Source organism: Misgurnus anguillicaudatus, chromosome 23 (assembly GCF_027580225.2).
Source record: "Misgurnus anguillicaudatus chromosome 23, ASM2758022v2, whole genome shotgun sequence".
Lineage (NCBI taxonomy): Eukaryota > Metazoa > Chordata > Actinopteri > Cypriniformes > Cobitidae > Misgurnus > Misgurnus anguillicaudatus.
Window position 1 is genome coordinate 19,241,314 of NC_073359.2, and position 24,122 is coordinate 19,265,435.

Below are 24,122 nucleotides of genomic sequence, written 5' to 3' on the forward strand. Positions count from 1 at the left end.
TGCCAGTGTTGGCTACTTTCTCTTTCATCTGTGGATGCTTTACAAAATTCATTCATTTATGAGACTGATTAATGTGGTTGGTGCAAAAAACTCTGATGCAAATCATTAAATAAAATCTTATTTTAAAGAAAAAAAAACTTTTAAAAGAATTCAAGAGCACTTCACTAAAGATTCAACAGGACCTCTAGATTGAAGTTGGGTTGTGTTGGTGAAAGAGCTTCAAAAACTCTTGGATGAACTCTGAAGCTAATGTAATTGTTTTATAACATTTAGTGTCAATACTTTACTGCAGTAAAATTGTTTGTCATTGGTTGGATATTGATAGTTTAAGCTGTTTATTCTCCATTTATTTTAATCAGTGGTATAAACTTTTACCACAAGATGACAGTTGTTGCCTGCTGTGAACATTTGCAATGCAACTACTGTAGATCATGTAGATTGTAACTGCGGAAATCATTTTAACAGACTTATGCAATGCTAAGGGTTTGCCTTTATTTAAACATGAAATTGCAGATGAAAAGCTTTCATAAATCAGAAATGCCTTAAAAACAAACATGTTGAGTTTGTCCAGCTTTGCCTTCCATGGTTCATGCTGCATTAAAGAGTTGGATTCATGGTTTCATTAATCCATGGAAGGTAATGAGAGATTTTAGTATACATTGTAAGGTAGCTTGTAAACTCATTCGTTATGTAGTAAGACACAATGCCCACTGCCTCATTTCCACAAATAAGTGGACCGCCAGAGTCTCCCTGTGGATGAAATTGTGGTTTAGTTAGCCATAAATTAAAATACAATAACAATATAATCATTAAATGTTTCTATTTAAAAGAATAAGTTAGTTGAAATAAATACCCCTGCTGGCCCGGCGTCTTCCTTCGTGCATATAGTGTGAGGTCTGGCACAATTTTCAGAGTCTAAAAGTGTCAAGTTCACTTCTCTCAGGACGCTTGATGGAGACTTCTCATTGTATTTCAGTCGCCCCCAACCCATGGCCATGCAGTTACTTGAAATTTCCTCTCTATTAGTCTTTGGCAGGGCAATGATATTCACAGTCTTGTTCAGAATTGCTGGAGTTTTAAGCTAAATGGGAAGACATGTAAAGATGCTTGAGTAGATGCTCCATATGTTTATATTTTTTAAAAGTTATAAATTGCACATACTACTGCATATCAAAATTGATTAGTTTGGTGTTATTATTTATAAAGCACACATAAATACAACCAACACTATCTCATGAGAAATCATACATATTTTACGAGTTGTTTAATTTGTTTCAATTCATATGACCACATTGTAAGTTTTTGTATGATTTGCCTTGACCCCTGTGACGTTGGCTTTAGGTGCGGGGTTAGGGGTTCGGTTTCGTTGTTTTTCAAGACAAACATATGATTTTGCATGGTTAACTTCCTATGAATTGATATGAGTTAGCCACCTCGTATATATGTACGATTTCTCGTGAGATCAGGCTGATACAACTACTGTTGCCCAATGTGCTTTACACAGAATAAAAGTAAAAACAATTAACACACAAAGATAATTCAAAAAGCACAGTTCATTAACATACATTATTACACAATAGAGTTGAAAGCCTTTTGTAATATATACATTTAAACCACGTTTAAAACTAAATATTGTTAAAGCTGCTCTAATATGCAAAGGTAAGAGATTTCACAGTCTCAGTGCAAGCTCGACCTGATTTTGCCAAGTGAGAGACGTCCTCAGGGCAACATATTGTGTTGACCCAAGGACAACATTTTTCTAAATAAAACCTAAACCCGCCCCAAACCCCAACCTTAAAGGAATAGTCTACTCATTTTCAATATTAAAATATGTTATTACCTTAACTAAGAATTGTTGATACATCCCTCTATCATCTGTGTGCGTGCACGTAAGCGCTGGAGCGCGCTGCAACGCTTCGATAGCATTGAGCTTAGCCCCATTCATTCAATGGTACCATTTAGAGATAAAGTTAGAAGTGACCAAACACATCAACGTTTTTCCTATTTAAGACGAGTAGTTATACGAGCAAGTTTGGTCGTACAAAATAAAACGTAGCACTTTTCTAAGCGGATTTAAAAGAGGAACCATATTTTATGGCATAATAGCACTTTTGGGAGTACTTCGACTCGGCGCAGTAACACCCTCCCTCTCCCATTATGAGAGTGAGAAGGGGAGCGGACTTTTCAGGCGAGTCGAAGTACTCCCAAAAGTGCTATTACGCCATAAAATATAGTTCCTCTTTTAAATCCGCTTAGAAAAGCGCTACGTTTTATTTTGTACCACCAAACTTGCTCGTATAACTACTCGTCTTAAATAGGAAAAACGTTGATGTGTTTGGTCACTTCTAACTTTATCTCTAAATGGTAGCATTGAATGAATGGGGCTAAGCTAAATGCTATCGAAGCGTCGCAGTGCGCTCCAGCGCTTACCTTCACGCACACAGATGATAGAGGGATGTATCCACAATTCTTAGTTAAGGTAATAACATATTTTAATAGTAGACTATTCCTTTAATCATAACCAAACCCTAAAATCAAAGGGGCATGATAAGTGAAAAACAATGGTCTAGAAACAGCTAATCCTGGTTGTAAGCTTAAACGTAAAACAAACTGTAAACTTATTTCGAAAAACTGATTGGTTGATTGAAATGTTGTCCTAGGGTCAACATAATGTTGCCCCGAGGATATCAACCACTTGGCAACTACTGAAAAGCCTGGTCACCCCAAAGTTTTAATTTGGACCTAAAAACAATTAGAAGCAGCCAGTCAGAGAATTAGAGACCTGCTAGGTGTTTGCCACTTAAAGGTATATTCAATTTTCTTAAAAGAAAAATCCAGATAATTTACTCACCACCATGTCATCCAAAATGTTGATGTCTTTCTTTGTTCAGTCGAGAAGAAATTATGTTTTTTGAGGAAAACATTGCAGGATTTTTCTCATTTTAATGGACTTTAATAGAGCCCAACATTAAATACTTAACTCAACACTTAACAGTTTTTTCAACGGAGTTTCAAAGGTCTATAAACGATCCCAGGCGAGGCATAAGGGTCTTATGTAACGAAACGGTTGTCATTTTTGACAAGAAAATTAAAAATTTGCTCTTTTAAACCACAACTTTTCGTCTAGGTCCGATCCAGCGCGATCTAACGTAAATGCGTAGTGACGTAGGGAGGTCACGTGTTACATATATAAAACGCAAATTTGCGGACCATTGTAAACAATAAACTGACACAAAGACATTAATTAGTATCAGTTGACAAACAACAACGTAGGAACGGTCTTTCAACACACTTGTAAACACTTGGGCGGAGTTTCGCGTTCGTCCTCTGTGACCTCTTGACGTCATGACGTATTGCATGAGGTCACGCTGCCGCATCACGCCCGGATCTAGACAAGAATTTGTGGTTTAAAAGTGGATATCTTTTATTTTTCTTGTCAAAAATGACAATCGTTTCGCTAGATAAGACCCTTATGCCTCGTTTGGGATCGTTTATAGTCCTTTGAAACTCCGGTAAATAAACTGTTAAGTGGTGAGATAAGTATTAAATGTTGGGCTCTATTAAAGGCCATTAAAATGAGAAAAATCCTGCAATGTTTTCCTCAAAAAACATAATTTCTTTTCGATTGAACAAAGAAAGACATCAACATTTTGGATGACATGGTGGTGAGTAAATTATCTGGATTTTTCTTTTAAGAAAATGGAATATTCCTTTAAGACGGTCTGCAAGCCGATAAGAAGGTGCCAGCCCATTTAATGATTTAACAACCACGTTGAACCATATGTGATGCTATAGTGGTGCTATATCACCCCATATATGGTCATTCACAGGTGCTATATAGCACTAAAAATGGTTCCTCTATAATTACGAGCTTTTAGTGCTATTGAGTACCAAAAAATGTTTAGAGTGTACTCAAGCCTTGAAAAATGAAGACAATATTTAAAATTCTCAGGTAGAAAAATCTGAATTGAACAACAGCATTGATTTCCTTATCAAATTTCAAAACTTTGTCAAACAAAACACCCAGATCTTTGACCATCATCGGGTTATATGAGGTCAAAGAGCCAAGATTAACACTATCATTCAGTCCCAAAACAATAATCTAATCTAATAATTAAATAAAAATTCCCCAACTTTTACAGCAAACTCCTATTTGACAGATAAGACTTAAAACACTTTAGAGTCACTTCTTGAATGACTACATATTGCTCAAAATGAGAAATCAAGATAGTGTGGTCAACAGTATCAAATGCCGCACTAAGATATAATAAAACTAGAATTGCAGAAGCACCGAAGTCAACCGTTAGCAAAAGGTCACTATAAACTTTTAAATATGCCGATTCAGTACTGTGTTTTTCCCTGAAACCTGACTGGAAAACATCCACTACTAAGTTTTTTTTAAATGTCTGTAATTTGATAAAAAATTTTGAAATCGGTCTAAAATTTGGTTCCAAATTAGATAAGAGGCTTGCATGTTTAAAATAAACAGGCAAACAGCCTGATACTAAGCAACAATTTATTATAGCCACAACGCTCGGGCCAATAACATGAAAAGTCTGTTTAAAAACGTTTAAAACATTGAATAATAGCTCGAGGGCAGGCTGTGAGCATCCAACGATATCTCACAAGAATTCGTACCTATTTTAGGAGTTGGCTAATTCATACGACCATAATCGTAAGTTTTTGTACAATTTGCATTGACCCCTGTGACGTTGGGATCATGTGTGGGGTTAGGGGTTAGGTTTCGTTGTTGTTGTTTTTTCATGAGAATTATATGTTTTTGCATGATTAACTTCCTATGAATTTATATGAATTAGCAAACTCCTAAAATAGGTACGAATTCTCGTGAGATCACGCTGGAACATCAAATGTATATACACAGTACTAGGGGTGTGCAGCAGAGACAGTATTTGTATCTGTATCTGTATTTGTAACATCTTTAAATTATTAAAAAAAAAATTACTAACCAACTCTCGTCTATGTATATTGTGTTGAACTTGATGAGACTATTTCCAGTGCACTTATGTATTGCTGTTCTTGTGTTGCTATAATTGCTTCTATTTTTTACCTCAAGTCGCTTTGGACAAAAAATGACAAAATGTAAATGAAAATGGCATTTTAAATGCATTCTTGCTTGTGCCTGTGCTATGCATCACTGTATTAAAACGTTAAAATAACAAACTTGAGAGCACAGTTACGTGACTCATGCTGTCTAAATGAGTGGGGTTTTTCATAAAAAATAAGTAGCCTACATTAATCTCGTTTAGCGATCCCAATACTCTAGTGCATCCACATTTTGGTTTCAGTTTAAAAACATGCAGGAATTTGAAAATAAAATGAAGGACTTGCTTGATGTTTAAAAAGTTATTAAAGAGATAAAGTCCAGGAGCTGATTTATGTTAAAAAGTTATTAAAATCGGCAAGACTCGCGATGACAGATCCGAAATGCACAGATGCTCAAGTGCACGCACGGATATATACAAATACTGTAGGCCTATACACAGAATAGTTCAAAAACATCTGTTTTGACAAGAATTCACAAAAGCATAATAATACAACAAACTTGCTGTGCTCAATATTATCTATGTCCATACAGCGTTTGTGCGAACATAAATTGTTTTAAATAAATAATCAGATATTCGATTAAAATTTCAAATAACAGTTATTTGCTCTATTATTTTAAAAACAGTTTTGACAATTAGTTCAAAAGAAGCAACATGATTTTAAGCAATAAGGTAATTAAAAACATTTAATTTAAATGGTTTCATTGTTACAATGCAAAAATGACTTTTTTACTTAGTATTTTTGTCTTGTTTTCAGTAGAAATATCTAAAAACTCTTAAATCAAGATGTGTTTTCTTGATGACCAAAATGACGTAAGAAAATAAGTCTAGTTTTTAGACAAAAACTATACAATTTAAGTGAATTTGTGCTTAAAACAAGCAAAATTATCTGCCAATGGGGTGAGAAAATGTTGCTTAAATTAAGTGTTTAAGAAAAAAATTAATCTTATTTTTAGATTTTTTTTCTCACCTTGACCAATATTTTTGCTTGTTTTAAGCACAAATTCACTTAAATTGTATATTTTTTGTCTAAGAACTAGACTTATTTTCTTAGATCATTTTGCTCATCAAGAAGAAGCATCTTAATCTAAGAATTTTTAGATATTTTTACTGAAAACAAGACAAAAATACTATGTAAGAAAGTCATTTTTTGCAGTGTAGGTATTTACTTATTTTTATGTTAATTGCAATTCATGTAGTAATCTTCAGTTTAAATTTTGCTTTTAAAATGTTACATTTTTATATTTTATTTATTTACTTATTTATTTCATATTTACCTAGATTGACAATAAAGCTTGCTTTTAGTTGAAGTAATTAAAAGATAATCTGTGACCGGAGTCACACGGAGACACATTAACGAAGTTATTAACTAATATTTTATTATCAAAGTGCAGCATGTTATCAAGCTTTTCTGGTCTTGTGTAATTGAATAAAACGGGAAAAAACGAAAAGGGTCAATTTTTACAGTTGATTTAAAAAAAGGTTGATATTAACATTGTTTTAAAGATTTTTAAATTAATTCCAAAAAAGCTCTAATTTCTAAATAGGAGGCACGCAGAAAATGTCATTCATGTCATTTTTATAGATTACTCATTCACTTAACACACATAATATTCATGCTTAAAGGGGTTTAATTGAGCACTGTTCCAGCAAACACGTGATTGTGTCTGGCCGAATTTTTTTTCTGTTATTCGGATGAATTTGGTTATTCGTTTTGAAGCCATTTTCCATGCCCTTCCGAAAAAACATATTCTGTATTTTTTTAATTCAATTGTTTATTTATTTTTTGCTTATCTACTTATCAGGTGGTGTGGGAAATGGTATTCTGTAATCATTCTGTATAGTCTGAATTGTTCTTTGGTGGTTTTATAACAAAAATTAATAAATACAGAGTTTAAAAAAAAATGTTTCTCCCAGATACAGTGTCAAACTTATTAAAAATCTTCTTAATAAAATCTTTTTTTAGATCACACAGGAAGCCTTATGACAAACTGAAACATGCGCTGCTAAAATAAATTTTGTAGACAAATACAAACCTTTAGTAGCATGATGTCATCACCTGGCTTGTTTGCAAAACTTGGATGTGGAATGGCATCGACCTCTATACCCTCAGGTAAATCATTTGTGTCATTAACACCCAAATACACCATGAGATGTCTAAAGCAAACAAAATAAACTAAATGTTAAAAGACTGCCACTATTTCAACTCTACAAAAAAGATTTACACAATTAGTTTGACAATACTGTCGTTGCATCGTGCATATGAACAAATATACATTCATCAGCCACTTTATTAGTGTATGAGTGTATAATACTCAACCTGATCTCACGAATTTCCGTGGCATAGTCACGGAATTTTGTGCTCATTTTTCCGTGACATTCTCACGGATCTCCGCATATTTCCGTGGCCTTGCCAAGGACTTTCTTTTCCGTGGCACTCTCACCGACCGGTCACTCAACTGTCTTGTCCCACCTTCATTGTCGCTTCGGTTTAGGGCCAGATTGACATAAAATGACATCCCTACCCAAACCCAACTCTAACCCCAATGCCAGGTGACAATTGATTAAAGTTTAGAAAATATAAAAGAATACATCAGAAAAAATTGTATAAACCAATACTTACAGTGACAAAGTAACGCAAGCACCAAATCTAACCCTAAACCGAAGCGACAATGGTTTGAAAATAGGAAAAAGCAGTTGAGTAACCAATCCGTGAGAATGCCACGGAAAAGAAAGTCCGTGGCAGGGCCACGGAAATATGCGGAGATCCGTGAGAATGTCACAGAAAAATGAGCACAAAATTCCGTGACTATCCCACGGAACTTTGTGAGATCATGTTGATGATACTGTACCTTAATCATAGTTATTAAATGGTTATTACATATGTAAATGCATTGATGATGAGGATTCTGTTATCAATACCTCAATTCAGTTACATTGTATACATAATAGAAAAATCAGTTTTTAATGTTGAAACTGAGCTTTTATAGTTAATTATAGTGAAATATTAACATTATAATGATGTCACCTTTCGATGCAACTGATATTATATTATTTTACTCACTTTCTATTACAGTGGGCAGCCGTCATCACGAAATCTTCTCTTAACAAAAATCCACCACATGCTGAATATGTTTGTTTGTCACGAATGTAGACCATGTACGGGCGGCTGTGTGGAATGGACATCTTACCGCCAACGATACCATGATCCATGCCGACACCTAAAGAGAGATTAACAAAACCTGGTGATGTTTTTTTGTGTAATACAAACAACATCTGTCAATAAGACAGTTTGCATTGGAAAAACAGATTCACTGTATTTTCTCCTATTATAAAAAGTTATAATATACTGTTATTAATGCGTCTGACATGAAGTCATTACCTGGGGTGCAGGAGTGCAGCAGTAGCAGTGTAGTTATAAACCAAAAGATGCTCATTGTAGTCACTGTTCAGTCAAGCGATGTGTGAGCACAATGAAGTCGTTTTTTGCTTTAAATACTGAGTCAAGGGACTCAGACCATAAAGATAAAACCAAAAATTTTACCATGCACTGAATTCATATCAGATCATCTAATATATCAGCATTTAGAAGGAAGTGTTGATCATCAAGTTTTGCTGAATCATCATCATTTAACCATAGTTTGGTGATATGATCAAAATACAGCGGGGAAAAAGAGTATTTGACACCTCAGCATTTTTTATCAGTAAGGGGATTTCTAAGTGGGCTATTCACACAAAACTTCCACCAGATGCATCCATCAAGCCAAATACCGAACCCACACAAAGAATTCAGAACATTTAAGTACACAAGCCGAGTCACAATAAATAAAGTAAAATGACACAGGGAATAAGTACTGAACACATGAAGAGAACAAGGTGCAAAATGGCATAGAAAGCAAGGAGATCACCTAAAATCTGTCAGTATTGAGAGAGAAACCCTGCCCCCTATCAGTACTAATTGATATCAGCTGCTTTAGTCATAATTGATGGCCTATAAAGGCTTCTCATTAACCAGGAAGCACACAGGAAAGACTTCATGATGGGTAAAATCAAAGAACTCTCTCAAGATCTTCGTAATCTTATTGTTAAAAAGCATTTTGATGGGAATGGTTATAGGCGCATTTCCAGAATGCTGATTGTTCATTTGAGCACTGTGGGGGCCGTTATTGGGAAATGGAAAGAGCATCACTTCACCATAAACCGGCCACGTTCAGGTGCTCCACGTAGGAGGAGGAGTCCGAGGAGTCCAAAGAATAATCAGGAGAGCCAAGAACCACTCGGGCAGAACTCCAGGAAGACCTTGCATCAGCAGGTACTGTTGTGTCAAAGAAAACTATAAGCAATGCACTGAACCGCCATGGCATCCATGCACAGTCACCACGCAAGACTCAATTGCTGAACAAAAAAAGCATGTTGAGGCTCGTTTAAAGTTTGGAAAGAGCATTTGGAGAAGCCTGTGGATTATTGGGAGACTATAGTATGGTCAGATGAAAGCAAAATTGAACTTTTGGGCAGTAATTTTACACACCATGTTTGGAGAAGAAATGGCACTGCCCACCACCCCAAGAACACCATACCAACAGTTAAGTTTGGGGGTGGAAGCATCATGGTTTGGGGCTGCTTTTCATAAAGGGGTACTGGCAGATTTTATATTATTATAGGCAGGATGAATGGAGAAATGTACCGGGACATTCTGGATAAAAATCTGCTGTCATTTACCAGAAAGCTAAAAATGAAAAGAGGGTGGACATTTCAGCAAGAAAATGATCCCAAACACAAGGCCAAGGCAAACAATTAAGTGGTTTCAAAGAAAAAAAATCAAGTTGCATAGAAAACTATGGAGAGAACTGAAGATCAAAGTTCATAAAAAAGGCCCAAGGAACCTTCAAGATTTAAAGACTATTTGTGTGGAAGAATGGGCCAGAATCACTCCTGAGCAATGCAGACGACTGGTGTTCCCATACAGGAGGGGTCTAGAAGCTGCAACAAAGGCTTTTCTACAAAGTATTAAATAAAGTGTGTTCAAACTTATTCCCTGTGTCATTTCAGTTTATTTATTATGACTCAACTTGTATACTTAAATGATCTGATTTCTTTGTATGAATTCGAAATTTGGCTTGATGGCTACATCTGGGTGAAATTTTGTGTCAATTGCTCGCTTAGAAACCCCCTTACTAAAAAAAGCTGATGTGTTAAATACTTATTTTCCCCGCTGTACATGCATGGGAAAAACATCTTTAAGTTTTACCCATATGTTTGTACAGATGTCAGTAGCAGATATCAGTGTCATGCACAGATAAAATCAGCAGTGACTTTCAGATTTTTTCACAACGCTTAATGCACACATCAAACTGATTTTCTCAAGGCATGGATTTAACAAAGTGCTGAATACAGTGTTAAGACGTTCTGGTCCATATCGACAGTTGGACGTTCATGTTATAAATCTGACATTAGATTCAGAATTGGGTTTTTCTGGCAGTCACTGAGGTACATCGTGAACTTTAAGTCACATGAAACTGAACCTCTTAACCAACATGGTCTTCATTGATTCTGTGTCATGTTTGTGATTTTGAGGTATATATTTGCTGATAGAATTAAATCTATCAGGGCTCTCAAGTCTCACACATTCACCATGAGACACACGCATTTCAGTCAGTTTACACGCTCACACGCCACACCTTGTATTTCTCATGCTGAGAAGAAACAGATAAATTGTCCTGCTATATACAATTAATGGACGAGGTGCAGGCATATGCAGGCAGTTCTGCTTCAAGTTTTTTAAGTGTGCTCAACTTTACCATTCGCCGCAAAAACTGACAAGTAGATGACATCAGAGTACCGCGAGAAATCTTGCGAAGGAGGCTGATTTTAAATCGCTCTCGCGTTACTCTGATGTCATCCACTTGTCGTTTCTTGCAGCGGCTCGCCTCATGAAGTCGTACACACCTTTTAATGCAGCCTACAAGGCAATCAGAAAGAAATTAGAAGTTGTTTCTGGTTAAATGATATTATCCCACAGCAAGCACGTTTGTTACTAACATGGATTTAATGGAGTGGAAGTTGGATGAGCAAGATCCGATGAATGCGGTAGATATAACCCATTTTTAAGCATTTTATGATTCCTGGATGAAATCATTGCCTTTGATCAAAGACAGTGAGAGCTAATAAAGCCAAATCCGTGCTAAATTATTATTGATTCAGTCAAAAACTCCAACAGCTTTGCAACCAGAAGCTTTAGTTATCTGAAACTTAGAGGCTTCCTGAAAATTAATGTAATAGAGATGCATTTCGTTACTATTTCCCTTTCATCATTAAATGTTCTGCAATACTGTATGTAAGCCTACTGCTCTATTTTCATGTACTAATTCTGTACTCAATATAGCCTACATTTTTTTTGTACTTAAGTACATAAATATGAAATATGCTAAAATGTAATTTAAAAATGTATTTAGATACTACTTGTAATACATTTAAATTAGGGCTGTCAAAAGATTAATCGCGATTAATCACATAATAAAAATAAAAGTTTGTGTTTACATAACATATGTGTGGGTACTGTGTATAATTATTATTTATATATAAAAACGTTCCCAATCATGTAGATATTTAAGAAAAATTGGTTATATTTATATATAAAATATTTATATTTATATATAACATAATTTATATAAATGTATATACAGTATTTAAATGCAAATATTTCTTAAATATATACATAAATGTGTGTGTTTTTATATATACATAATATTTACACACAGCACACACACATATGTTATGTAAACACAAACTTTTATTTTGGATTCGATTAATCGCGATTAATCTTTTGACAGCCTTAATTTAAATCCATCTTTGTAAGAGGTGAGTACAAGTTTACTTCAAGTGTATACATTTGTGTAAAACGAGATAGTATGTAAATGCATTTCAGTTCATATTCATGACATCTCAAAATAACACTGATTAGGCAACTTAGATGTATTTAAGATTATCTTATGTACTAAAAATAAGTTTTGCTATATTATGTAGTGTGTGAAAATAGGGCACTTTAAAGAGAGAGTTCCCCCAAAAATGAAAATTCTGTCATCATTTTCTCACTCTAATGTTGTTACAAACCTGTATACATTTCTTTGTTCTGAAGAACACGAAGGAAGATAATTTGAAGGAATGTTTGTAACCAAATCTTTAATGAGCCCCATGCACTTCCATAGTAGGAAAAAGAATACTATGGAAGTCAATGGGGCTCATTAACGATTTGTCTACGAATCATTAGGTAAAATTAAACTGTTAGCAAAAACTTTGTGTGTGGCCGAGGGGTCGCTGTCGCAAATACCTCCTCCCCTGACCAGGCTTGTGCACAATTCAGAATTGAATTGAGAATGACTCCTGAATTCCAGTTAAATTCTTGAATTTGAATTGATGTCAAAAACAGGATCTAGAATTACAAGTCGAATTTGTATTAAAGGAAGCAGAATTGAAATTCAATAGAAATAAAAAAATCATATAGGCTACATATTATACAGTAAGTGAAGGGTTAAAATGTAGCTTTCAGTATATGTCAGATATGATTGCATTACATATTCTATAAATTATATTAGTTTGAACTACTTGTACAGATTACATTAAGGAAATGTTTTCCCCCAGCAATTAATGTTAAAAATGTTTGTAATTGTAATTTTATGGAACACAATGAAACATGACTTAATTTCCCAGAATGCTTTACTTTAACCAAGTATTTAAAATGGTTGCCAAACAATTTTCCAAAGTAACTTTCCTAACATTGAATGTATGTGAGATTCTTTCTGTTGTGTGACTGTGGAATTTCTTTGAATTGCCATGAATTTAATTCCACTTCGTGTCATTCCAATTCAAATTTAACTTCCTGTCGGGCAGGGTCAATTCAATTAAATTCAAATTCATGAATTGAATGGAGGCCAATTCTGAAATTCTGAATTGTGCACAAGCCTGGCCCTGACCGATGTAATTTCACTCCAAACCTTTGGTAAAAGTTAAAGGCGGAGTCCACGATGTTTGAAAAACGCGTTGGAAAAGGAGACGGGCCGACTACCAAAACACACTTATGGCCAATCAAATCAATCAAATGCCGGGTTGCGTATGTGTGGGGCGGGTCTATCAACAGAAGGTCCAGATTCTATTGGGGTAGGGGCGTGTTTGTTTAGGTGATTTCAAATATCAACATTGGCTTTCAAACATCATGGACTCCGCCTTTAAGAACCATGAATCTATTAAAATAAAATTGTGTTTGGTGAAACCTAATTTTACAATGTTTTTGCTATATTGGGCAAAAGCATAAGGTTTTACTGAACACATCCTGGCATAGACGGGCAGTAGTAGTGGTTGTACTGTACCTAGTGTGCTGTGTTACGGTCCAAGAGCCTTAAAAGTAAAGGTATGTGAGAAATGCTGCCATCTAGTGGCATTGTTGTGTTTTTTCTTCTCCCTTTCTCTCTCTCTCTCTCTCTCTCTAGATTAAAGAGTGTGCTCTGTGGTATAAAGGACGAAAATTCTCAAGACGCAGGGCTGACGGCTACACTGTCTCTCACCTGATCCTGACCTTTAAACTTTGATCGTTTGTAAAACCATGTGAGGTTTTTGGTGTTTTATCGTTGGATACAGTGTCCGTCTGAGCAAATTGGCTAACTGGTTGACCACACTTTGTTTATGTTGGATCTTTTTAACTTGCTTATTTATTGTGTTTATTTTAGTATGGAGGCTGTAGGGAGAGGGAGCCAATTATTTCTACCCCCTTTCATTCATGTTAGGTAGGGAAACAGATAAGCATGTGTTTGTTTGTTTGTTTATGTTTACTTTTGATACAGCTTATTTAGTTCCTTTTAAGAGTTAGAGGGTTTTTTGTTTGTAATGTTGGCTTGACCGTCTCCTGAAGATTTGCTTCCTTTATACTTTCAATCTTTTGTTATTAATAAATCACTACTTTATTCTCAATTGATCTTTATTCTGGATCAGGAGATTGATGTGTCCGTCAGTCATTTATTTCATTACATTTCCTTTTTATTTCATTTGTTACATTACCTCCCTTGTTTTCCCTAGACATATAAAGAGGTATGTAACACTTATGATAAAATATTTAAAACATAATTGGAATATGTAGTCACACAATGCAAAAAATATCTGAAGGATTTCATTATATTTCACTGTAAAGTGTAATTTTGCATTTAGTTTTAACAGCGAGTTTTTATTAATAAAAAATACATTTATATTTTTCAAGCTGAAATGCTGCATGCTGCTAGACTGGAGGTGGAAGCTAAATATTTATGGTACTCAGAAGTCTCCTAACAGCAGGGTTTAAATTGGGCCGGGGCCGTCCGGTGCTGAGCCCCGGCACATAGGTTGACGGTCTGGCTCTGGTCCGCGACAGTATGCAAAGTACAAGTATCCGTTGATGCGAGTCCACTGACGCGAGTGCTTTCTGTTTATTTCTAGGCTTTAAGCTCGCGTGTGCGTTGCGCGGATGCTCCCAAAGATAACAAGATTACGTCAGAGCTCGCGTCACGCTCGCGAGTGCCTTGTACCTATCAACGCTTACGTTTAACCTCCAATATAACCAATGAGATTAGCTGCAGTGCGAGACGTTTCGCTGAATTGGTATTGGAAATTAACTACAGACATTTCAATCGCAATTTTAATTGAATTTAAATGTTTATGCTCTCGCCACGTAAAGAGTAAGTTTTCATTTCATTTCATTTAATTATTATTTTTTCACTGACTGTTTACGTTAATAACTTCTTGCATACATTAAGAAGGTTAATTTCCTTCTGATCCGATCTCAATCTTTCAGAGTTTTAAGATAACGTTATGTGTGAGGCAAAGAGGAGGAAGCTCACAGACTATTTTAAAAGGTTAGTCACTTGAAGTCTACTTGTTTGTTGTGACACGTATTAATTCATGAAAATAAATCACAAAATGTTGAATTTGACTCTACAGTCCATTTGAACTGCAGGATAAAATAATAGTCTAAATCATGCACAATTTACTAATTCTAAGAGTCAATTTCCTATCATATGCTGTTATTAAAAGAGTAACTTAACCCTAAACCAACCTTTTTTAGTTAATGATCTGTAAGAATGATGCTTTATTAGTGCTGTTCATTGATTTTAGTAAGTTTTTTGACATTTGGATATAAAGTGTTTCAATACTACAATATATGGTGTAAAAACGTCTTAGTGCTGCCCTCTTCAGGTTGAACGGTGGCTACTGCAGTAGAATTGTACTATTGGATGGTGGGTCCAAAAAATATCTCGTGACAAGCAGGTTCAAGCTCACCACGCCCTTGTTACGATCTCACCACACACTTAGTTCGTCCCCTCTATCTCCGTTGGGATCTGCCCCCTTTTCTTGCATTTTTCAAATATTGCCAGTGGGTGGAGTCAGGCTCTGACCAGGGGTTTGGTTACGCAACGTAAAATGAACCAATAATGAACTGCACTTATACAGCATTTATTCATCATTGTTCATGTTAGTTTCAGCCATTACTAATACTTTATTAAAATCTTGTTAACATTAGTTAATGCACTGTGAACTAACATGAACAAACAATTAACAGTTTTATTTCTATGAACTAACATTAACAAAGATTAATAAATACTGTAATGTGTTGCTCATGGTTTGTTCATTTTAGTTAATACATTAACTAATGTTAGCTAATGAACCTTATTGTAAAGTGTTACCATTTAAATTATTATTATTTTTATGGGTAATTCTATCATTCCTTTTGTCCAAAATAATTAGATTTCTTGATAAGTGGCATACTGAATAGCCAAGTTTATGCTGGTTTGTTGCTTCTTAGCATATTTTCAGTCTATTTAAATTGTTTCAATGCAGAGTTGAGCAGAGCAAGGCAGGTGATGAGGGAGCAGCAGAGGAGTTTGAACAGGACAGAGGAGAGGAGGAGGGTGGAGAGGAGAGACGAAAAGAGGATGTTGAACAGGAAAATGAAGTCATGGGACAGGAGAAAGGAGCAGGACAAGGCAGCAGTGTAGGAGGATTTAGGGATGATTTGCCAGAATGCTGGAGCACCAACCAATATGACTATTTCACCAAGACATATTCATTCCTCACAATAAAAAACAAAAAACTGGGATGTAAAACATGTTATGAAGCAGGGACACTTGGTGCAATGAAAACTGGAAGACTCAGGTACACATTTTCTGCTGAGTGGCAAAATTGTAAGGTAGGCCCATATGGCAACACAAGTGAAAAACAAAAGAAATCATTGAGAAAAAAAATTAATGAGCACAGTTTGTCACAGAGTCACAAATTAGCAGAAGACATTGTGAAAAAACAAAATGAGAAAGCTCTAGAATCAAGCTTTCTAAAAACACAGAGTGATATTTTAGCTTCAACCAACAATGTCTTCAGAACAGCATACTACATTGCAAAAAATAATCGGCCTTACTCTGATTATCCAGGATTGTTAGACCTTCAGGGGATAAATGGTGTAAATGTTGGTCGTGTTCTTCACTCAAATGTCACATGTACAGACATTGTGCATTTTATAGCCAAAGAAATGAGGCAAGCATTATTGACAAGCATCAGGGAGACTCGAGCAAAGCTGACCGTTATTGTGGATGAAAGCACCTCATTAAGCAAGAAGTCTTGTCTAATTGTGTACGTCAGAACATCAGTTAAAAGCTCAGAGCCACTGACCTTCTTCTTAGATCTTCTTGAGCTAGAGAGTACTACTGCAGATGGAATTACTAGTGTGCTACTGAACTGCCTGCTGAAACATGGTCTTGATGATGCTTTTCTTAAAGAATGTCTGGTGGGATTCTGTTCAGATGGAGCCTCTGTAATGGTTGGGAAAAAAAATGGAGTGTACTCCAAATTGAAAAGTATGTTTCCAGGTCTCATTGGCTGGCATTGTCTAAACCATAGGTTGGAGTTGTCTGTATCAGATGCAGTAAAACACTGCACAGAGACCAACCATTTCACAGCTTTCCTTGACAAATTATATTGTTTGTATAATCAGTCACCAAAAAACCTTAGAGAGCTTGATGTTGCAGTGTCTGAATTAGGTTTATGTTTCAGAAGAATTGGTAGGGTCCTAGGGATAAGATGGGTGGCTTCATCTTTCAGAACTGTAAAAGCTGTCTTGACAATGTATGCTGCACTCTACAATCACCTCACAGCTGCAAGTAAAGATTTAAGCCGAAATTCTGGTGAAAGATGCATGTATAATGGTTTGGCAGCAAAGTTAAGTTCAACTGCTTTTGTCAAAAACCTTGGTCTGATGATGGACGCACTTGAAGAGCTTAAAGACCTCTCTGAGGCTCTGCAGGCCAGAGACATAACACTTTCTCAATCAGTGAATCTTATTAAAAGGCAGCTAGATGTGTTTAATGCCATGAGCAGGAACCCAGACAGTAGTCCATTCTACAAAACTGCTTGTGTGGCTGAACAGCAAGGTGCTTTTAATGGCATAACACTACAGAGTGACAGCAGGCAGAAAGTTATAGATCCCACAATGTTCTATGAAGCACTATGCAAAAGCATGCAAACAAGGATGGTCACAAATGAAGAGGAATCACTCTTTCACAAAATCAATGTGTTAGATAAAAACACATGGCCAAACCCACTACCTTTAATGTATGGTGAAAGTGAAGTAAGAGAGCTGTGTGAGCTTTTGAAAATTGGATTCTCTGGTATTAAGCAAAGTTATAGGAATTACAAGGAAAATGCAAGTGTATCAATGCACGATTCCCTTCTCAAGCTTAAACATGCAGTAGAGACAATTGCTGTAAGCAGTGCAGAGTGTGAGAGAGGTTTCTCAGAAATGAATACAGTTGTGACACCAATACGTTCACAGCTGAAAAATGAAAACGTCTCTGCTCTTATGTTCATTAAAATGGTTGGACCTCCTCTTACCGCCTGGGACCCCATAAAATATGTTCGGAAGTGGGTAGCTACCAGAAGGTCTGCAGAGCATTTAGCTTGTAGGCAGAGATGTAATATCATACAGGCTTCCTCATATCAGCCCATCTGGGATGTGATGAATTAACTGGTTACTTTGTGTTTTTGTCACAGGCTAAATTTTGCCTTCTCTATGATGGATTTAAATGTAAAGAGTTAAGCATTTTGAAGTTATGTAATATTCTTGCATCTCTCTTATATGTATATTTTGTACGTTTTTAATTGGTTATTTATGATAGACGTACATGTAATGAGGTAATGAGTTACACTTTGGAGCACTTTGCAGTACTAAAATTTAAATTTCAGTTTATATTACTTAATAAAATACCAAATACATAAAAGAAGAAATTCTGTTTTTCGATGGTAACAGTATTTCAATATTTGATACTGACACAAAGGAGAGGGCACATGCCCACAGAAAGATTTTATTATCAGAAGTTGCTTTGCACACTGCTGGCATCTAAAATGATTGCAATTATCAGAGGGTTCTTTCTTTTAACTTATATTTTAATTAATAAGATTTACTTAAATAAGACCCCACCGAGGAGCCCCCCCACATAACAAATCCCAATTTAACCCCTGCCTAACAGTGATAGTGAGGTGTGTATTTGCTGGTAGCATTAAATCAATCAATTTAATTTCTGAGGTTTAAAGCTAAATTTTCTTTTAAGGCTAATTGTGCATGCAATCACTAGCTAAATGTTTTACTGAACAAAGTCTGACATGCACCCCAATGACCTTAAAAATGACCTTCATAGTAGCCAAAGTTGTCTGTCTTCTGTAAGAGAACTTTCATGTTGAAACATTGTGATAAACAAAATGTTTAAATGAAATGTCTTGTTGCATGAGGCTTGGCTGAACTCTCTCAAAGCTTGCATATGGTTTACTTCTATGAAAATGAAACCAAATAAACCTGCTTTCTCTATAGTTAAACAATAGTTACTATACATTAACCATGCTTTTGCTACAGTAATCATAATTGAACTATGGTTTTTACTGTACAAGGTTGATAAAAACACCAAAAACATGGTTACCACACTTTCACTATAATAAAACTTTAGTTAGTCTTTATAAGGGCAATTTAGACCATGTATGTTGTAACTTCAGAAATAATTTAAACAGACTTATTTTTATCTAGTACATCACGTTGCAGATGAAGAGCCTCGTTCTTTAATGAGACATGCTTTAACATGAAACACGTTGAGTTCATCCAGCATCATTTTGTGTGACATCCCTGGTTTGTGTTGCTCTTGTTTATCTGGCGTAGCTATCACTGGTTTGCGTTGCTCTTGTTTGTCTGGCGTCACCATCCCATGTTTGGGTTGCTCTTGTTTGTCCGGCGTTGCCATCCCTGGTTTCCGTTGCTCTTGTTTGTCTGGCGTCACCATCCCTGGTTTGTGTTGCTCTTGTTTATCTGGCGTAGCTATCACTGGTTTGTGTTGCTCTTGTTTATCTGGCGTAGCTATCACTGGTTTGCGTTGCTCTTGTTTGTCTGGCGTCACCATCCCTGGTTTGTGTTGCTCTTGTTTATCTGGCGTAGCTATCACTGGTTTGTGTTGCTCTTGTTTATCTGGCGTAGCTATCACTGGTTTCCGTTGCTCTTGTTTGTCCGGTGTCGCCATCCCTGGTTTGGGTTGCTCTTGTTTATCTGGCTTAGCTATCACTGGTTTACGTTGCTCTTGAGAACGTGCTATCATGGTTTCACTGATTTTATGAATCCATGGAAGGTAGTGAGAAATGCTAGTATACATTATAAGGTAGCTTGTAGACTTAGACTTGTCCATTATGTAGTAAGACACAATGCCCACTGCATTTTTTCCACAGATAAGTGGACCACCAGAGTCTCCCTGTGAATGAAATTATGAGTTAGCCATAAATTATACCATAAAAATACAATAACATTAAAAACATATGTTTCCATTTAACAGAATGTGAAACTTATGAAATAAATACCCGTGCTGGCCCGACTTCTTTCTTAGTGCATAAAGTGTGAGGTGTGGCACAATTGTTAGAGGATAAACGAGTCAAGTTCACTTCTCTCAGGATGTTTGAAGGAAAATTCCCATTGTATTCTTGTAAGCCCCAACCCATGACCATGCAGTTACTTGAGATTTTATTTTTTTGATTTTTTGGCAGGGCAATGATATTCACAGTCTTGTTCAGAGTTACTGGTGTTTTAAGCTAAATGGGAAGACATGTAAAGCTGCTTAAGTAGATGCCACATGTTTTTTTATATAAATTACACATACATACAAATTAAAATTAATACATAAATTAAAATTAATTAGTTGCTGCTAAAATAAATTTTGTAGACAAATACAAACCTTTAGTAGCATGATGTCATTATTCATATTCTTGGAATCAAAATCTGGATGGGGAAAGGCATCGACCTCTATACCCTCAGGTAAATGGTTTATGTCATTAACACCCAAATATGCCATGAGGTGACTAAAGCAAACAAAATAAACTAAAATGTTAAAAGACTGCCACTATTTCAACCCTACAGAAAAGTTTAACACGATCATTTTGACACTTTATTATACTCTAAGAATGATGGTTATTTCAAGTTTGGGTCAAATATGGATTATTTATTATTTTAAACCAAAAGTTAGGTCTGTTCATATTTTACCCAACAATGGGTTGGAACAAGTGTATGAGAGTTTAATCGTAGTCAGTAAATGGTTATTATATGTGAAAAAGTACTTTTAATTATATTGCACACATAATAGAAACTATATAGTTTTAGGTTTTGCAACTAAGCTTTATCAACACACAAATTTTGTGTTGTGATGTCAAAGGTCACTTACAGCATATTATTTTACTCACTTTCTTTTGCATGAGGCAGACGTCATCACAAAATCTTCTCTTATCAAAAATCCACCACATGCTGTATGTGTTTGTGTGTCACGAATGTAGACCATGTATGGGTGGCTGTGTGGAATGCAGGCCCGGATTGGCCATAGGGAGAACCGGGAGGATTCCCGGTGGGCTGGTCTGTTTTTTTTGGCCACGAGGGCCGGTGTTGTCATGCCACCGGGATGATGCGTATTTGCGGGTGAGAGATGTCCTCGCCGCTTTATGCACAAGTTGATTGTGTCCCGAGTCCCGACCACTTATTGGAAGAATGCTTGCATTAGGGTTCATTGACATCTAAAACGCATGGGAAACGCAGGACGTGCCGCTGTCTTCTGGTTTTCAAAGCGCTTACTTGAACACGAGTTTTGTTTCAGACGCGTCTATATTGAGTGCGCTTGCCGGCCGCGCGTCTATATTTTAAATAAAATTGAGCGCGTCTTTTGAGTGCGCTTGCCGGCCGCACGTCTATTATATTTTAAATAAACTTGAGCGCGTCTTTTGGTGCACTTGCCGGCCGCGCGTCTATTATATTTTAAATAAACTTGAGCGCGTCTTTTGAGTGCGCTTGCCGGCCGCGCGTCTATATTTTAAATAAACTTGAGCGCGTCTTTTGAGTGCGCTTGCCGGCCGCGCGTCTATTATATTTTAAATAAACTTGAGCGCGTCTTAATACAAACTGGCTGGCCTCTAAACGTATTTTTTTTATTCAAGTCATAGATGAATTCTCTATGAATAGTCATTATTCATCGTTTATTGCAAGAGGAACAAACATCTATTTGATGCAAAACTCATTAGTTTCAAAAGTATATCCATGACGTTTTCTTTTTTTAACACACTGTAGGCCTACGTTATTTAGCAATAGACATGATCTAAGTTCTAAAAAAAAAGATACAGATTTTTTCCATTTGTTTCCAATGCATACTTGATAAATCTTGCTTGTGTATTGTATATCAGGGGTTTCCAAACGTTATCAACCCAACAGTTAATCTCAAGACTCACCATTTTTTAGAAATAGAAATATAGAGGAAAACACAAACACATTTGTTTCCTTTAGTTTTTGAATAAGTTTACTTTAGTAATATTATGGTCTTATGGTAGGGCTGCATGATTATGGCAAAAATTATAATTGTTTACTGCATTTGCACGGAATATGAAATTATATATTTGAAAAATACAGTGAATTGCAAGGCTGCAGAGAACAGTGCACTACTGCAGACTTATACTACTGAGGGTTTAAAGATATTATTTTAATAGTCAGTCGTGAACTAAAGTGGGCTGGTCTAAGGCATGAAACTCCAGGGCTGAAAATGAGTCCCACTCCGGCCCTGGTGGAATGGACACCTTACCACCAACAATACCGACACCTAAGAGAGATTGTTCATCAGACCTTTGCTGTCATGACACGGCAGAGAGACAGGACGCAAACGCAAAGTTCGAAAATAAATAACATTTAATGATAAAACACGAGGGATAACACGGTGAATACAGTGAACACAGGAACATCCAATACAGGGAACAGACGAGGTAGCAATGACAATCTTCCGGCACAGGCTGCCAGAACAAAGGCGTATAAATACAAACACAATCAAACATACAACAGGTGTGGTGTGTTGATGTAATTAGTCCATGAGAGTCCAGGTGAAACGGATAAGTGCGACACACAAAACATGTCATGGACTAGCCGTGACATTTGCTGTTGTAACTATTTATGTTAAGACTTATACGCAACATTAAACGTGATAATAAGCCTGTTTGCATGGTAAAAAGCAGATTTTCTTTATTTCCTCCTATTCTAAGTACTTATTATGAAACTATTTAAATGGTTATGAGAAACTGTCTGCTGTTATTAGTGTAGTCTGATATGAAGTCATTACCTGGGGTGCAGAAGTGCAGCAGTAGCAGTGTAGTTATAAACCAAAAGATGCTCATTGTAGTCACTGTTCAGTCAAGTGATGTGTGAAGCACAGTGAAGTCGTCTTCTGCTTTAAATACAGAGTCAAGGGACTCAGACCAGGAAGATAAAGCTAGAAATTAAACCATGCACTGAATTCAGATCAGTTTATTTAATTTAACATTGAAAAGTGCTGATCATCAGCGTTTGCTGATTTATCATGAGGTAACCACACTTTTGGTGATAAGATAAACATGCATGCTTATGTCAGCCATATCCAATCTGTCTCCTGGAAGATCACTGACCAACACTAATCTGATCCAGACATATCTGCCAGTAATGTTTAATCTCACAGATCTTTATTAACTGATTGAATTTAAAGGCGGAGTCCACGATGTTTGAAAGCCAATGTTGATATTTGAAATCACCTAAACAAACACGCCCCTACCCCAATAGAATCTGGACCTTCGGTTGATAGACCCGCCCCACACATACGCAACCCGGCAAGGATGTCGGTTAGCAGACACGCTCCTAACTGCTGATTAGCTATAAGTGTGTTTTGGTAGTCGGCCCGTCTCCTTTTCCAAAGCGTTTTTCAAATATCGTGGACTCCGCCTTTAAGTGTTTTTTCTGTTCTTATGTGACTGCAGTGGAGTTAAATGATACTGAAAAAAGATAAGTCAAGATCTGATGAGATGTGCCACTTGTGTTATTTGCCTTTAAAAATATTCTGCCTTTTTTGTGCAATTTTTTAAACTTAATTTTAATTCTGCATTTTTGTTGAGAAATTGTTAATGCATGACTTTTTTCTCGGATCTTCTTTAAAATAAAACCCTTTTTATTTTTCAGTCTAAAATGCTGAACATGCTGCTAGTTTGGAGGTGGAATCTAAACTTTTGTGATATTAACAGCTCAGTTTCATGGCAGTGATGCTGAGGTCTGTATTTGCTGGTAGCATTAAATAAAAATCAAAATTAAATCAGAATGTATTAGTTCAAAATGAAATTTATTTTTTATATCTAAATGTGCTTGCTCAGTATTGTAAAATATTTTACTGAACAGATCCTGAGTTATTGTCCTCGTTGTTTATCTTAGTTATTTTAATCAGTGATATAAACATTCACTAGAAGGTGGCCTGTTGTGAACATTTGTATTCCAGTTAGATCATGTACTGTACTGTAGGTTGTAGTTGCAGAAATAATTTTACCAGACACGTGAACTGATAAAGATTTGCCTTTATTTTGATCTGGTACATTAAATTGCAGATGAAGAGCTTTCATATATCAAACATGTTGAATTTATCCAGCTTTGCCTTCCATGGTTTGTGATGCATTAAAGAGTTGGATTCATAATTTTCTGAATCCATA

At 36.0% G+C, this 24,122-nt stretch overlaps 1 protein-coding gene across 1 annotated transcript; it reads right to left on the bottom strand.

The window, feature by feature from the left end:
* Positions 1-22,980, bottom strand: LOC141349268 (granzyme G-like). Its single transcript, XM_073862094.1, has 5 exons — positions 22,739-22,980; positions 8,128-8,284; positions 7,100-7,220; positions 854-1,081; positions 1-750 (listed from the first exon to the last, which is right to left on the bottom strand). The coding sequence occupies exons 1-5, from the start codon at positions 22,791-22,793 to the stop codon at positions 598-600; spliced, it is 714 nt and encodes a 237-aa protein (XP_073718195.1). The 5' UTR covers positions 22,794-22,980; the 3' UTR covers positions 1-597.
* Positions 22,981-24,122: the final 1,142 nt, after the last annotated feature.

Bases quoted from the DNA above. Each gene is read 5' to 3' on its own strand.
- LOC141349268 (XM_073862094.1), bottom strand. From the start codon at position 22,793: ATGAGCATCTTTTGGTTTATAACTACACTGCTACTGCTGCACTTCTGC. The intron at 8,285-22,738 runs GTAATGACTTCA...ATCTCTCTTTAG, and splicing joins GCTGCACTTCTGCACCCCAG to GTGTCGGCATGGATCATGGT. The intron at 7,221-8,127 runs GTGAGTAAAATA...TGTTTGCTTTAG, and splicing joins GCTGCCCACTGTAATAGAAA to ACATCTCATGGTGTATTTGG.